General features: G+C 45.5%; 1 protein-coding gene across 3 annotated transcripts in view; it reads right to left on the reverse strand.

Annotated features, from left to right (window-relative positions):
- Positions 1-2,965: 2,965 nt before the first annotated feature.
- The window catches only part of TUNAR (TCL1 upstream neural differentiation-associated RNA), a 49,174-nt gene continuing 36,508 nt past the window's right edge, over positions 2,966-15,631 (reverse strand). For all 3 annotated transcript variants that reach the window (XM_063645490.1, XM_063645491.1, XM_055288269.2), the window contains one exon: positions 2,966-5,773. In XM_063645490.1, coding sequence (XP_063501560.1) covers positions 5,588-5,773 — 186 coding nt within the window. In that variant the 3' untranslated portion in view covers positions 2,966-5,587. The remainder of the gene's footprint in view (positions 5,774-15,631) is intronic.

A 15,631-nucleotide genomic window follows, 5' to 3' on the forward strand; every position in this document is an offset into this window, starting at 1 on the left:
AGGAATCATTGCGTAGTGGTGCCAGAGGGTCTCCTGGTCCATAAGGGGATCTTTCTGGAGGTGTCCTGTTATAGGGGTCCTGCCTTCAGGGAGATGGAGGCCACAGAAGTCTCCTAGGTGAGCTCTTTTGGAAGAGGAATCAGGAATTTGGCCTCTGGAACTTTCTCTTCCTAATGCATGGCATGCTCCTAGCCAGTCTGGGCTCATGAAGTCACTGGTAGGAAAGTGCCTAAATGGCCAGTGGGGTTGTTGGTGTGGAGAACAGTGAGACAGGGAAGGGGATGGGCTTTCTCATGCTCTGCAGGCAGCTGGTGGGAAGGGGGCCCTAAGCTAAGCATGGGGGTGGCAACATGTAAAGGAGAGGTAAGTGAGCTGAGGCCCTGGTGTTTAGAGGAGGAGGAAAGGGAAAGAGAAAGGAGGAATAATAAAGAGAAGGACAGAGGGAAAGGCAGAGGCAGATGGAGAGGGAGAGGCAGAAAGGGAGGGAGGAAGAGGGAGAGGCAGAGAGGAACAGGAGAGGGAGATAGGGAGGGAGGGAGAGGGAGAGAGAGGGAGGGACAGAGAAAGGCAGAGAGAGGGAGGGAGAGAGAGGGAGAAGCAGAGAGAGAGGGAGGGAGAGGGAGAAGCAGGGAGGGAGGCGGGGAGGCAGAGAGAGGCAGAGGGAGAGGTAGAGAGGGACAGAGGGAGAGGGAGAGAGGAATGGAGGGAGAGGGAGGGAGAGAAAGGGAGAGGCAGAGAGGGAGGGACAGGGAGAGAGGGATGGAGGGAGAGGGAGAGAGAGAGAGGGACGGAGGGAGAGGGAGAGAGGGATGGAGAGAAAGGGGAGGGAGATAGGGAGAGAGGGATAGAGAGAGAGGGAGAGAGGGACAGAGGGAGAGGGATGGAGGGAGAGAGAGAGAGGAATGGAGGGAGAGAGGGATGGAGGGAGAGGGAGAGGCAGAGAGGAAGGGAAAGAGGCATATGTCCTTGAAGCTTGCTGTAAGGGACACTACCTGAGACCACTCTAGGGGATCATGGGGGAGACATGGACAATGCTTGGGATGCTTTAAAGAGCAAGGCTGCATGGTTCGTGGCAAAACAGTGACAATGACCTTAAGGGTCAGCAGTAAGAGAACAGGGGAATTTGTGATGGTATCGTCTAAACCACAGAACACTGAACAACCATCACGAGGGCTTGCCCATATAGATCCATTGATGTGGAAGCATATTCATAGTTGCCAATGACAAAATTATTTGGAGGCAATGCTCATAGCATGAGGCCATTTTTTGTAAATTACAATATCCAATCTACTGTTTATGTCAATGTCTGGGCAGCCATTCAAGGATGTCATCTAGAACATCTTGTGACCCAACTTACAGAAATGTGGAGAACTGTCCACTGCAAGACTGCAGGGGCCACGGGGGCGGTGGCCAAAGAGTGTGCCCTGCCTGAAGACAAAGAGATTTCAAAATTCAAGAAAAAATGGACTCACCAAACAGATATGCAAGCCACCTGCTCTATAAATTACACACTAAATATTAATAGTGGTTACTTCTGGGTGGTGAGATTTGGGAGTTACCTTAATTTTAAAAAGTGCTTGTATAGAGTTTTTAGAATTTTAATTTTTTGACTGTGACTATGAGTGTGTGATTTATGAAAAGACAAGAAGAGTAGGACTGAGTTGCCATGTGAACTTCCCTTTCTGTTGCTGGCATAAGGCCCCTCTCTGGTCCTCCCTGCAGGCGAGGGGACCATGCAGACTGGAGGGGGCGAGGCCAGGAGAGGCCCCCAAAATATATGCCCAACGGCTCCCTGACTGCCTTCATGTAGCAGCAGGAGCTTAGCATGACCTGAGCATGAGCTATGGGCCAGGCCTGGTGGTGCCGGCAGCTTCAGCTGGTCAGGCTCCTTTAATCCTCACAAAGCTCCTCCAGGTGGGACTGTTGTTATCCCCTCTTACAGAGAAGGAAAGCTGACACTCAAGAGTTCCTGTGAGCTGCCTGCCATCACTTAGACTGAAAGAGGCAGAGATGGGACTCAGGACCAGGAGGTTTCTGGCCATAGGGCAAGTGCCCTGTGGCTCCAAACCACCAGGCTACACTTCCAGCAGCATGGCTGGCCCTCCAGGGCTAGGATCTGGCCTTTCAAAGTTGCCTTCCCAGAGGAGAGGTGAAAGGCCAGTTGTATTGTGATCAATACAGGGCCAGCTGTATTGTGGTCAAGAAGTGCCAGGGCTGATGGGAATCTGTATGTTGTGACTGTGCTAGCCAGATGGTTCATCACACCACCTGGGCCAGGCAAGCTGCTGACGGCTGGTGGACATGGGGCAAAGACCTGATTCTGCTGGTTTCTGGCTGTGCAATTTCAGAAAAGTCAATTTGCTTTTTTTCCTCATCTTGTAAAGTGGGGATAAACACACACACATCTCATGGGATTGTTCTGTGCCCAACAGGATGAGTAGAAAGTGCTTGGTAGATGGCCCTGGCGTTGTTTTGGGTATTGCTATTGCTGGCCAAGCCTGGGCTCGGGCTGACTCAGATGTTGAGGATGGAGGGGCACTGCCAGCCTCTCCCTTCCATGTCCCTTCGCGATGGCTTCAGATCTGGGGGAAGCTATGAGTTTGCCCAGTGTGTGTTCATGGTTTCTACTAAATTAGAAAGGAAACAAGACAGGGCATGCTGGAGCTATGGGAAAGGGTGTCACTGCTTTGTTCAACATTGAACAGGCAGCTTTATTTCCAGGCTGTGGATTAGCACAACTTAGAAGAACCATCCCAGGAGCAGAGGACTGGAAAGGCACTTTTCCCCCTCAATACATTTCAAATTCGTATACTTGAAAAACCACTGAGGCTTCTATAGTCCACACAAAACAGTCTCTGTTTAACAGCATCACATTCATTTTTTTTAAATAAACACTATGTACAGGCAAAGGAATGACATTGAAATGTTTTATATCCCACAATGTTGAAAGAAAAGACATCGAGTATTTTCTTCCATTGCACCTTTATTGTTTGTTCTGTTCACTGTTCAGAATTTTCATACAGTCTTTCTAGAACCACACAGAGCCTATTGAGTAGCTCCTTCCCCCGACATTGCTTTATTTCTAACCAGCCTCCTCTCGTCCCTTGTTCTTGGTGTATGATATTCTGCTAGTGTCCAGGGAGTTCCCAGGGTTGTTTTTACAGGGGAGAGAGAAGGGTGTGCAGTGGTATTCCTGCAGCTTTCTCTCCTCTCCACCTCCTTTCTTGTTCAGCAGCCTCTGGACCCCCAAGGGCTAAGGAATCAGACACATCAGGTTTGGATCCTGACTCCACTAGGAGCCATGTGATCTCAGGGACATTTCTTGACCTCTCTGAGCCCTTTTTCCTTCTTCTACAACGTGCAGGAAAGACTCCCTCTCTCACAGGGTTACTATGAGAATTCAATGACTCCAAGTACCCAAAGCGTCTGGCACAGTGCCCAGGCACACAGTACGCCCTACATGCACCTTAGCTTCCTTCCTTCTGGCAGGGAAGAGTAGATACCTGATAAGTCAATGCCGGAGCCAGCTGCTCAGGGGCATTTGCTTTATGAAAGAGCCTGGTCCCTTTAACAGAGCCCAAGAAATGACTCTCTAATGGTGGAATTTAAGACACCATAGCATGGGTTAGGGAGAGATCTGGAGGCAAAGACTATAGAAGCCTCAGAATCATTTGAATCCAGCCAGGCAGACTGCTGCTGCTTCTGCCCAGGGGCAAGGCTGGTGATAGAGTTTGACTGTAACCCCACCCAAATCTCATCTTGAATACCCATGTGTTGTGGGAGGGACCCGGCGGGAGGTAACTGAATCACGGGGGCAGGTTTCCCATGCTGTTTGCATGATAGTGAATAAGTCTCACGAGATCTGTTTTAAAAATGGGAGTCTCCTTGCACATGTTCACTTCTCTTGTCTGCCACCATGTGAGATGTGACTTTCACCTTCCACAGTAATTGTGAGGCCTCCTCAGCCACGTGGAACTGTAAGTCCAATAAACTGCTTTCTTTTGTAAATAGCCCAGTCTTGGGGATGTCTTTGTCAGCAGTGTGAAAACAGACTAATACAGCTGGCAATGGCAGAAGGAATACCAACCCTCTCTTTAAGGCCATGCCACTGTAGCCAGGCAAGGGCCCATTTCAGGGAGCCAGGAGAAGGGAGCTAATTTGTTTTTATGCAACCATCCCTGCCAGAGAGGAAGTAGCTTCATGTGGGTGTAAATAAGGGCTTTAAAAATACAGCAGTCCTTTAGGGCAATCATTAAATCCCCTCCTCATGCCCCTGAAAAGTCACTTGTCACAGGGCTGTCCTCACAGCCTGAACCACCATGAGCTCTCATGGGGGAGTTCTTGTGTCATTTATACCCTACCCGCTTTTGAAGAGGATCCCAGGTATCTTGTAAAGGAAGGAGTAATGCACCTGATACTGAGCTTTCCGCCTTGTTCTTCCCAACTCTCACGGCACATGACCACTAAAATCAAAATCTGATAAATGAATGGTCACAAGAATGAAACAATAACGCTGCCAGTAAGAAGCTGAATATTCTGTTCAAAAGTTCATCTGCAAATATAGCCACGCTCTTCTTCCTCAACGGTAGTCCTTTTAATTAATTTTAAGCTGATCTATCACTCAGCCCTTATTCATGCATAATTCTCAGTAAAGATAGGGTGCATCTAAGGTCTGCATGCCCACAGTCATTTTATATCTCCAAGATAACAACAAAAAGCCACCCAATGGACAATCTTAAAACATGCACCCAAAACCACGGCTGACAGTATGGGAAAATGTCCTTCAGACCAAAGAGGCAGAGAGAAAGAGGAGAGAGAGAACAAGAGCACAAAAGTAAAAGATTCAAGATGAGACAAAAGGACTAGAATGGCTCCACAATAGAATATCTGCAGTTGGGGGAGTAGGGGACAAAGCAGATAAAACTAAGGAAAGCTCTATGGATCTGGGAGCGCCTCTCCAAGTATTTGGTTCATGCTAAAAAATAGAGCACATTTATTAAAAATATATATTTATAAACCTTGATATGAACAGATACACATGTCAAGCCAATGAAAAAAGAAAAATAAGTTATCTCCCTGGTATCAAATAGTTAGACACTTTTGATGAATGGGATGCCTGTCAAAGGGCTGCCCCTGTGGTTTTTCCACTAAATAGCTCGTCAAGTGAAGATGAAACACTTGTCCTGGGAGACACACATCTGAGCCATGTCCACCCTATTCATCTTTTCAAATATGTGATATCTGTCAGCGATCTGGAATAATGAATTTCTGCACCCATCCGCTCACCGATGGTGTCAGAGGCTGGTCTTCCAAGCATTCTTCTGGGCCCCCTGCCAAGGACATTGAGTTCCTAATGCTGTGGATGAGTTTTGTTGGAATCATTGTGCTTTAGTGTCTGCTCCCTGCAGCAGGATCGGTCTATTTGTGTGACCTTTTGTAAAGTTTGAAGGTGCATTTGATTGGGTGGTGTGTGTGGGTCAAGCCTGGTTGTTCTCGCAGGGTCTGGTCAGTGATGCGCTGACACGCAGGACTTCCGTCTTTGGCCATACCAAGGCCTCTGAGGACGCTCTGGGCCATTCTGGGCCATTCACAGGGTGGTGTATATGTAGACAAATATGATCACAATCAGGTTCAGAATGGTCCCGATAATCCCCAGCATTGCCAAGACACTCTCCTCTTTACTTTCTTTTTCTTGACCTCCTCTGTCTTCATCATTTCCACTCGTGATTACCATCTTGGTTGCAAATGTCTTTATCTTCCTTGCCAGGCTAACCTGTAATTGGAAAGAGGCAGCACAAAAGATGATCATTTATAAGCATGCCCTCCATAGCCAGGCAGATCTGCAGTGGGTAGTGATCTGCTTGCAGATCAGACCATGGTGGGAGAATGACAAATCACACAAGGATCCTATCTTGGGACACCTTGCTCTTGGCCATGGGAAAATGGCAGAACACAGCTAATTGGTTTAGAAGATGAGCGTCCTGACACTGGTACAAAGAGAAGAGCCTAGAAGTCTACCCAGGCATCACCCACTTTGTTGAACTGGTTTTCGTCCTTTCCCTTGAAGGAGAAACTGGGTCAGCTGCACTGCAGTGAAACTAAAGTCTGTGCCCTCCGTCCTCGTGGTGGGGATTTCACATACTCTCACATATTGAGTTACACGCAAGAAACATGCTTTCCTGAGCATACACAAAGTGTGTATGGGCATCACAGTCCTACCATGCTAAAGCTCTGACTGCAGTATGGGTAGGAGTGGCTGGAAGCCAGGGAAGGTGATTCATTGAGACCAGCAGGATGATAAAGGGTCTATGCACGGTGTGGATGAGTAGCACCGTGAGAAATTCTCATAATCCCTGGCAGAAACAGATATTGCTACAATCATTCCAGAAAGTTTCCTGGAATTAGCTAGAAAAGTAACAGACATATTCTACCACTGGGCACCTGCTCTGCCAGGTTATACCCTAGAGAAAGCCTCACTTCTGTGCACCTGGAGACATGGACAGGACTGCTCCCATGGGCTTCATCTGCCACAGCAGAGAACTGGAAGTTACCCAGATATGCACCGAGAGAAGAGCAGATGAACATGTGGTGGTCAGTCTCTACAATGGAATATTATATGATGGTGAAATGAATGAATTACAACTACATGCAACAGGAATAACAGAGCCCAGACACTTAGCGGAGGGAAAGAGCATATGGCAGACAAATTTGTGCAGCACAATTTGATTTATAAAGGCTCAAAAGCAAAACCAAGTCATCTATTGTTTTAGAGATGTGCTCTTTGATTTTCATAAGAAGTAACGGAATGATTAGCACCAAAGTGACTAGCGCAAAACTCAGGAGAGTGGCTTTCTCCAGGCAAGAGTGGAGCAGGCTGCCATGAGGGAGGGGCACCAGTGGCCTTCAGATACTCGTCATCTGCCATCTGTTAAGCTTTAAACTGTTCCTTTAAACTGCAGGCGTATCTTCTAGCTACTCTTTTTGAATGCATGATATATATTGCAATAATCAAAATAACTTTTTATTTTCGAAGACAGAAAACATGGCCATCCAGGAGGCAGACTGGGCAGCCAAAGCCTTCTTTTCCACCAATTGCTGGTCCACACCATATGTAAAATAGGATCCGTGTGTGTGGTGGTGGCAGCCCGTCCACTTGTGACGTGATGTGCACCAGGCCAGCCCCATAGCTCATTTCCTCCATTGGAGGGCTGCGCCTTTAGAGCCAGAAGGCTTTTCATGCTTCAGGGTTTGATGATGGTTAAATTTATGTGTCAGTTTGACTGGGTCATGCATGCCCAGATAGCTGGTCATGCGTTATTCTGGGTGTGTGTGTCAGGATGAGATTAACATTTGAATTGGGAGACTGAAGAAATCAGACTGTCCTAAATGTGGGTGGTGACTGACCAATCAGCTGAAGGCCCGAATGAAACAAAAAGGCTGACATTCCCCCAAATTCCTCCTGCCTGCCTGCCTTCAAGCTGGGACAATGGCTTTTTCCTGCCTTTGGACTCGAACTGTCGATTTTCAGGCAGCTCTTCCCGGGTCTTGAGCCTGCAGGGCTTCGGATGGAACCACACCACTGGCCATCCTGGGTCTCCTGCTTGCTGACTCACCCTGCGCATCTCAGGACTTGCTGGTCTCTGAAATCACATGAGTCAATTCTGTATAATAAATCTCTTTATATACACCTATATATATCTTACCGGTTCTGTTTCTCTCATTCGAATGCTATCTTAGGGCACATATCCAGGAAGGATCACAAACAGGAATCCAGGAATGTGGGAATGTGAAATGAGACGGGAAATGAAATGTCTGCATGCCCTCCCTCTGTGCACGTGAGCCCCTGAAAGGGCTGGGTCGCTCGCACCTTACAGAGCGGCTCTGGATCTGGAGCACAGTACATGTGAATGAACATCTGTATGAAGGAGAGGCAAGCACATCAGTGAAGAATGGAGGAACTGATGCAACATGAAACTGTGCATAAGTGAACAAATGAACACCCTAAAGGCAAGTTTCATATTCTTCACAACTTCGGTTTACTAGATAGGCCCACAGTGGGTTCCTACTCCCATAGCTCAGCTAGGGAAAGCTTCTAGTTGGATTCGTTTGGTTTTCCTGCTTTTCCTTCCCTCGTATACTTTTAATGATGTATAGTAAACATGCAGGAAAGTGCATAAAGTTTAAATGTACAGCTTGATACACTTTCACATCTGTTTAGCACTGAGATCAAGAAACAGAGCCTTCCAGCACCCAGGGGCCTCCCACAGTGCCCCATCCAGTCACTGTCCCTAGCTCCTGAAAATCATTAGTGTGGCTTCTAACACCATTGATGAGCTTTGCCTGGTTTTGAATTCTGCGTAAATGGAATCATACAGTATGTCCTCTTTTGAGTCTGATTTCTTACAACACTGTGTTTGTGAGATTTGCTCACGTCGTTGTGTATAGCTGTGGCTCGTTCACTCTTATATGTGAACAGTATTCCATTGGATCACTACACCCAAAATTTATGTCTCTATTCTATGGTTGATAGGCATTTTCACTGCTTCAAGTTTGGGGCTATTATGAATAATGCTGCTATGAACATTCTTGTATATATCTTCAGGCAAGCATATATATACATCTTTCCCAATATTTCATATGAAGTTTTTTAACATACAGCAAATTTGAAGGAATTTTACAGTGAGCACCCATAAACTCACCATCTCAAATCCATCACTAACATGTTCCCATACGTGCTTTGTCACATATCTGCCCATTCCTTATTCATCTATCTTCTTTTTAGGGTGCATTTTAAACTACATATATCATTATTACTATTATTATTATTTTGAGACAGGCTCTTGTTCTTTTGCCCAGGCTGGAGTACAGTGGGGGTGATCACGGCTCACTGCATCCTTGACCTCCTGGGCTCAAGCGATCCTCCTGCCTCAGCCTCCCGAGCAGTTGGTACCACGAGCGTGCACCACCACGCCCAGCTAAAATTTTTACGTCTCTTTTTGTAGAGACTGGGTCCTGCTATGTTGCTGGGCTGGTCTTGAACTCCTGGGCTCAAGCAATCCTCCTGCCTCAGCCTCCCTAAGTGCTGGGATCACAAGTGTGAGCCACCATGCTTGGCCTAAACTGCAGATATTATTTCATTTCCCCGTAAACACTGCAGCATGCTGCATGTTTTAAACTACAGTTCAGTATTTATTTACAGTTTTCTCTTTTAATGTAAAATTCACATGTGCATTTCCTATTGACTACATACATACCTAGAAGAGGAGCTGCTGGGCACAGGGTATGCGTATCTAAACAGCTTTTCAAAGTGGTTGTGTCTGCTAGTTTGTAGGTATTAGTGGATCCCCCCCTTTTTATTTTGGTGACTCCATGGCTCAAACTTTGCACAAAGTCATGAGAAGTCGGTTGTAAGAACCTTAGAAATCCACTCCCTTTACTGCCCTGGACAGATGTCTATCCAAGCACTAATCATCTCTTTAATGGAGTCTCTGGTTTATCATCCATCTTGTCAGAAAGACTGCAAGCCCTTGGAGGAAGGACTTTTGAATCCCCACCTCCAAGTGTGGTGCCGGGCATGGAGCAGGCACTTAAGAAAATTGTGCTGAATGAATGAGTGGGTGCTCTGGGGCAACCTGGCATCTCCCAGTCTCTGCAGGCCAGGGAATAGATGGCCAGGGTTGGTTTAAGAAGATGCAATTAGTGCTGCCTTTATAACCAAAGACCCATCATCACAGTCACTCAAGCAAAACAAAGTGCCTGTCATGGAGGCTGCTTGGTTTCAAGGCTTAATTTAGCCTCTTCCCTGAGTTAACTCGAGACAACTCTGACTCAGGAGGAAGTGGAGGGGAATAATCAGGTCAGCTGTGTTTACTTTCCGAGGACTCTGAAGCAAACAAAGACCTAGAAGAGACCTTCTCCGACTCACAGAAGAGTTGCATCTCGAGTGTTTGTTTCCAAGTTGCTTAAGTCATCAACTTGAAAACTTCAATTCCCCTGTAGACACCACGTTGGGAGTGTGGCTTGATTCCCGGGGGGGTTACTGAGGGCTTCCTTAAATGGAGTAGTTAGAATATCGTTTTCTTTGGAAAAAGTTATTTGGCCAGGGTCTGGAGGATGAACAGTGATGGAGGAGACTCATAGAATCCAGGAGATTATCCTAGAAACCAGAACAATAACAGAGATGCGAAAGGAAAACAAACGATAAGCAACAAGTACAATAATAACCGCACATTTTAAAATAGATTAGAGAGTGTAACGGGAATGTTTGCAACTCAATGGATAGATGCTTGAGGGGATGGATACCCCATTCTTCATGATGTGTTATTTCCCACTGTGTGCCTGTATCAAAACATCTCAAGTACCCCATAAATATATACACCCACTATGTAGCCACAAAAATTAAAACTTAAAAAATAAAATTTTAAAAATTAAAAATAACAAGCAAAGGCTGCGGCCAGTCAATGTCTGACATAAAGCTTGCTAAAGGTTATACATTCATTTATCCACTCAATCATTTACTCATTTCTTCCTGTCAGGGGCTGGGTGGAGGGGGAAGCGGGGATTGGCTGATAACAGTAAAGGTGCTTCTTTCTGGAGTAATAACAATATTCTAAACTTAGATTTTTAGTGACAGTTGCACAACTCTAAATACACTAAATATACTAAAGCCATGAAACTGTACACTTCAGATAGATGAATTTTGTGGTTTGTGAATTATATCTCAATCAAGATGTTAATTTTTTAAAAACAGTATTTGCAATAGTATCTGAAATATAAAGTGCCCAGAAATCTAATAAAGATTTTTAAAATTTGATGAAGAATACTGTAAAACTTTACTGAAAGACATAAAAGCAGACCAACATGAAAAAGAAGACATACCATCTTCATGGAATGCTAGATTCAATATGCCAGATTCAATATCCTAAAAACACCAGTTTTTCCTAAAGTGTTCTATAGGTTTGTTGCAGTTCCAGTCAAAATGTCTATGGGGTTTTTGGTGATATTTGACAAGTAGGTTCTAATATGTATATCAAAGAGCAAATGGATAATAACAGCCAAGATGTTTACTAAAGAATAAGGTAGAGAGATCTGCCTCATAGGGCATCAATATGTCTTAGGTCTAAGGCTGATACTAAGCCTTAGACAAATAGGCCAAAGAAACAAAAACAAAAAGTCACACACACGTAGACACTGCTGATCCACAGGGGTAAATGGGTCTTTGACGAGCAGTGTTGGAATACCTGAGTAACTGTATGAAAAAATAAATGAAATCAAATCAGTAGTTCATCAGTTCCAGATGGATTATAGATAAGAATAGAAAAAGAACACTTCAAAACTTTTATAAGGCAATATAAAGGAATATCTGTATGACCTTGGGGTAGAGAGAAGGATATCTTAACAAGACATAGAAGCTCAAACTATAAGGAAAATTATGAAATTCAATGACCTTAAATTCAGTATCTGTTTATCAAAAAAATAAAATATCAAAAGTGAAAAGTTAAGCCACAAACTGGGATATACACTATACATCATTTTAGTCTCAAATGAGTAAGAAAATGATAAATATCCAGCAGAAAACTGGGCAAAACCATGTCCAGGCATGGTTTACAAAAGAGTAAACAGCCGTAAAGAAGCTAAACCTCAGTATCAGAGAAATGCCCATTGAAACACAGTGAGCTACCATCAAACAGCCATCAGATTGGCAAGAACTAAAACATCTGACAAGACCACCGAACACTGACAGAGTCTGTAGGGTAGCAGGGACTCTCAGATACCTATTGCAGGAGTATCAGTGGATACTGTCACTTTGGAAAACAGGATGGCATTATCTTGTAAAGCCAAACATACTCACACCCCAGTGACCCAGCCATGCCACCTTGAGATACACACCGAGTACACCTGCTCATGAGCAGCAGGGTACATGGATAAGAGCATTTAAAGACACAGCAATGTCAGCATAAGTGAAATGCTGGACCCAGCATCAATGGCCATCCGCAGTGGCCTGGTTCTACCGTTGTACGTTCTCATGCTGGAAAAACACAGTGTTGAGAAAAAACTGAAATGCTGGAACGTGCCATCGCATGGATGAATTGCAAATACAATATCGAGTGAAAAAGCATGTTGCAAAAGACCACAGAAAGGATGTTCCCACTTATGTGGGAAGTTCAGAAACAGGGAGAATCTAAAATATTTTATATGGAGAGACAAGTGTGATAAAAACACAAAGAAAAACAAGAGAATAATAAATCCCAAAGCCGACGTAGCGGTTCCCACTAAGTGGACAGGATGGAGAGGATGCTCAGGACTCCCTAAGCCACTGGCAATATTTCTCAAGCTGGTGGTGGGTACGTGAGCACTTGCTCTTTATACTTACGTTCTAAATATGCTTCTCATATCTATCCCATACTTAATAAGTTAATTGGTGATTTAATACTAGTTAACTGCATAATTCACAATAAAACAATACTGATATTAAAACTAATTAATTAGCAAAAACAATTTTTTTTAAAAAAAAAGGGTTTTAAAGACTGGGTATATTAAGTGCTGTGCTGAATGCCAAAAGCCCTGCATGGTAACCAGGAAGGGAGCCACTTTTCTGGAAAGACAGAGTGCTCCTTATCAGCACCCCTACTGTGCTAAGGCGATGGGCGACTCACTTTCAAGCAGTTCCCAGCAAGCCAGTCCTCTGCCGGGCTGCTTCCAATGAGCACACTTGAGAATTTTTAATCATTTGCTTAATTAGGATGCATGTCTTGGAAAATAAACCATGAGTATACAGTGACACAGTGCCGTGTGTGGCCTGGGCCTAGAGGCTGCAGGGCAGCTAGGGAGAGCCCTGCAGGGGGACTCAGGTTTCAGTGTGGAATCCCAGCCAGTCAGGGCTAGAAGGCACCGAGATCATGGCTCACTGGGCCTGCCCAGCATTCATGGTCTTTCTATGGGTATCAGTGTCTCGATTTCCCTCTGGAAAATTACCCTTCCCAGTGGAGGCTGTCAATCAAGCTGCCACGGGGATGGGTCTGGATCCTGGCTAAGCCTATAAGATGCTCTGTCTCTGGAGCATAGTCTTAGGTAGGGTGATAGCAGGTGGCTTAACAGTAAACACTGACTCATGCTAGCCACGGTGCTGAAATGAGGTTCCATTAGCTGCTGCCGCCTGGATGCCTGGAGCCAGGCTGACTTTTGCCCTTTTTAAAGCTCAGCTCACCATTTCCTTCTATCCTACGAACTACCCCATATCCCTGCAAAAATCAGTGTTTCTGCTTAAGGCGGGTTGGAACTCATTTCTTACCAGTATCTGTTGCATGCAACCAGAGCTTTTACTTGTACAGAAGGGGTATTCAAGGTTATTTTGTTGGCTTCTTTGAGCTCCCCCTAGAAGAACACACAGTGCTAACCAAGCCTCCTCTTGAAGACTTCCTATCATTCTGGAATTTACCACCTCTCAGGAAGTATATTCTACTTGCCGACAGCTCAGTCAGGAATGCCCTTTGCTTTAAAACAAAATATTCTCGCTTAGCTTGCACCCACTGGAACTACTTTTATAACCAGGAACTAAACAAAAGCAAGTTCTTGCTATCCTCTGCAAGGGAGCACCACGGTTTTTGAAAAATTGATACTGAAGGAATGACAACTCTGGCTTCAGATATAGCTGGGACCCAATCTTGTCTCAGTGGTTTATCAGCTATGTGACTGGGGCAAGCTGCTTCATCTCTCTGAGCTTCAGTTTCCTCACCTATAAAGTGGGGATAATAGTAGCTTGTAGGATTAAAGACATTAGTTGTAAGTCTCCTAGCTTGATGAATGGCAGCCACTATGATTAAGTGGTGATGATGATGATTGATGATGATGATGACAATGATGATGACAGAGGCTCATTCTCATGACTTCACAAGCCCCTTTGTCCAGCTAAGCACCTTCTGTTCCCTACTTGTCCACATAGCCACTCCTAATTATAATCCCTTCTCCTGGGAAGGCCCACACTAAAATCACAGCATGCATAAGGAAAACATAAGGGAAAGTTTTTTCAGCCCAAACTGGGCAGGTTTGTCCTCTCCCTCCTGGATGTGGCACATCCATGGATGCTAATAAGAACCACTTCACTTTGGGGCCACCACAGCATGCCGTGAGTCATGATGCTGCAAAATCACATTGCTCCCTGTTTGGGGAAGGTGAGCACTTTTAACTCGAGAATAGGACTCAGTATTTACATTACAGTCCAGGGGGCTGGCCTCTGGCCACTGTGCCAATCTGTTGAGTTTGCCTTGGCTCCTAGATGATTGTCTTCCTACACAGTCACTCTCCTCCCAGCTTCAGATCATCCACACACTGGATGTGCACACTCTCCATACAGTTTACAGTTTTTGACTAGGTTTCCAGCTTAATACCAACTGGTTCATTAGCACTCTTCCAAGGCTGTCAATCGGTTACTGTTTGCCTTCTCCTCTGGCCCACATTTATCCAAGGTTGCTATAAAGTCCACCTGGGGGCTGGGCACGGTGGCTCACGCCAGTAATCCCGGCACTTTGGGAGGCCAAGGCGGGCAGATCACAAGGTCAAGTGATCGAGATCATCCTGACCAACATGGTGAAACCCCGTTTCTACTATAAATACAAAAATTAGCTGGGTGTGGTGGCCCACACCTGTAGTCCCAGCTACTCAGGAGGCTGAGGCAGGAGAATCGCTTGAACCTGGGAGGCAGAGGTTGCAGTGAGCCGAGATTGTGCCACTGCACTCCAGCCTGGTGACAGAGTGAGACTCTGTCTCAAAAAAAAAAAAAAGTCCAGTCCATCTAGGACTTAGAGGTCTCTAGGTTAGTGACCCTGCTGGACAGAGCATGGCTGCGCGATATCCAAGATGCTGGGTCCTGGCACTTTCTGCAGCCTCTATTTGCTGGTGAGGTTTCCTCTTTATTACTTCTCTAGACCAATTTCTCAGAGCCAATTCTAAGAAATGGAGTTTGTCCCTTGCCAAGCCACTCAGTGATCAACAGTAAATTGGGGAATGAAAAATTCATGTGATTACGACTCACTGATGCATTACCTGGCAGCTGAAAATGATGGGGACCATCCTCAGCAAACTAACACAGGAACAGAAAACCAAACACTGCATGTTCTCACTGGTAAGTGGGAGCTGAACAATGAAAACACATGGACACAGGGAGGAGAACATCACACACCGGAGCCTGTTGGGGAGTGGGGGACAAGGGGAGGGAAAGCATTAAGACAAATACCCAATGCATGCGGGGCTTAAAACCTAGATGATGGGTTGATAGGCACAGCAAACCACCATGGTACATGTGTACCTATGTAACAAACCTGCAGGTTCTGCACATGTATCCCGGAACTTAACGTAAAATTAAAAAAAAAAGAAAAGAAAATGATGGTGACAAAGACCACGTGGTAAAAGAAAGGAAGATGGCTGGCCGGGCGCGGTGGCTCACGCCTGTAATCCCAGCACTTTGGGAGGCCGAGGCAGGCAGATCATGAGGTCAGGAGATGGAGACCATCCTGGCTAACATGGTGAAACCCCGTCTCTACTAAAAATACAAAAAAATTAGCCAGGTGTGGTGGCAGGTGCCTGTAGTCCCAGCTACTCAGGAGGCTGAGGCAGGAGAATGGCGTCAACCCGG

This window comes from Symphalangus syndactylus, chromosome 8 (assembly GCF_028878055.3).
Source record: "Symphalangus syndactylus isolate Jambi chromosome 8, NHGRI_mSymSyn1-v2.1_pri, whole genome shotgun sequence".
Classification (NCBI taxonomy): Eukaryota; Metazoa; Chordata; class Mammalia; order Primates; family Hylobatidae; genus Symphalangus; species Symphalangus syndactylus.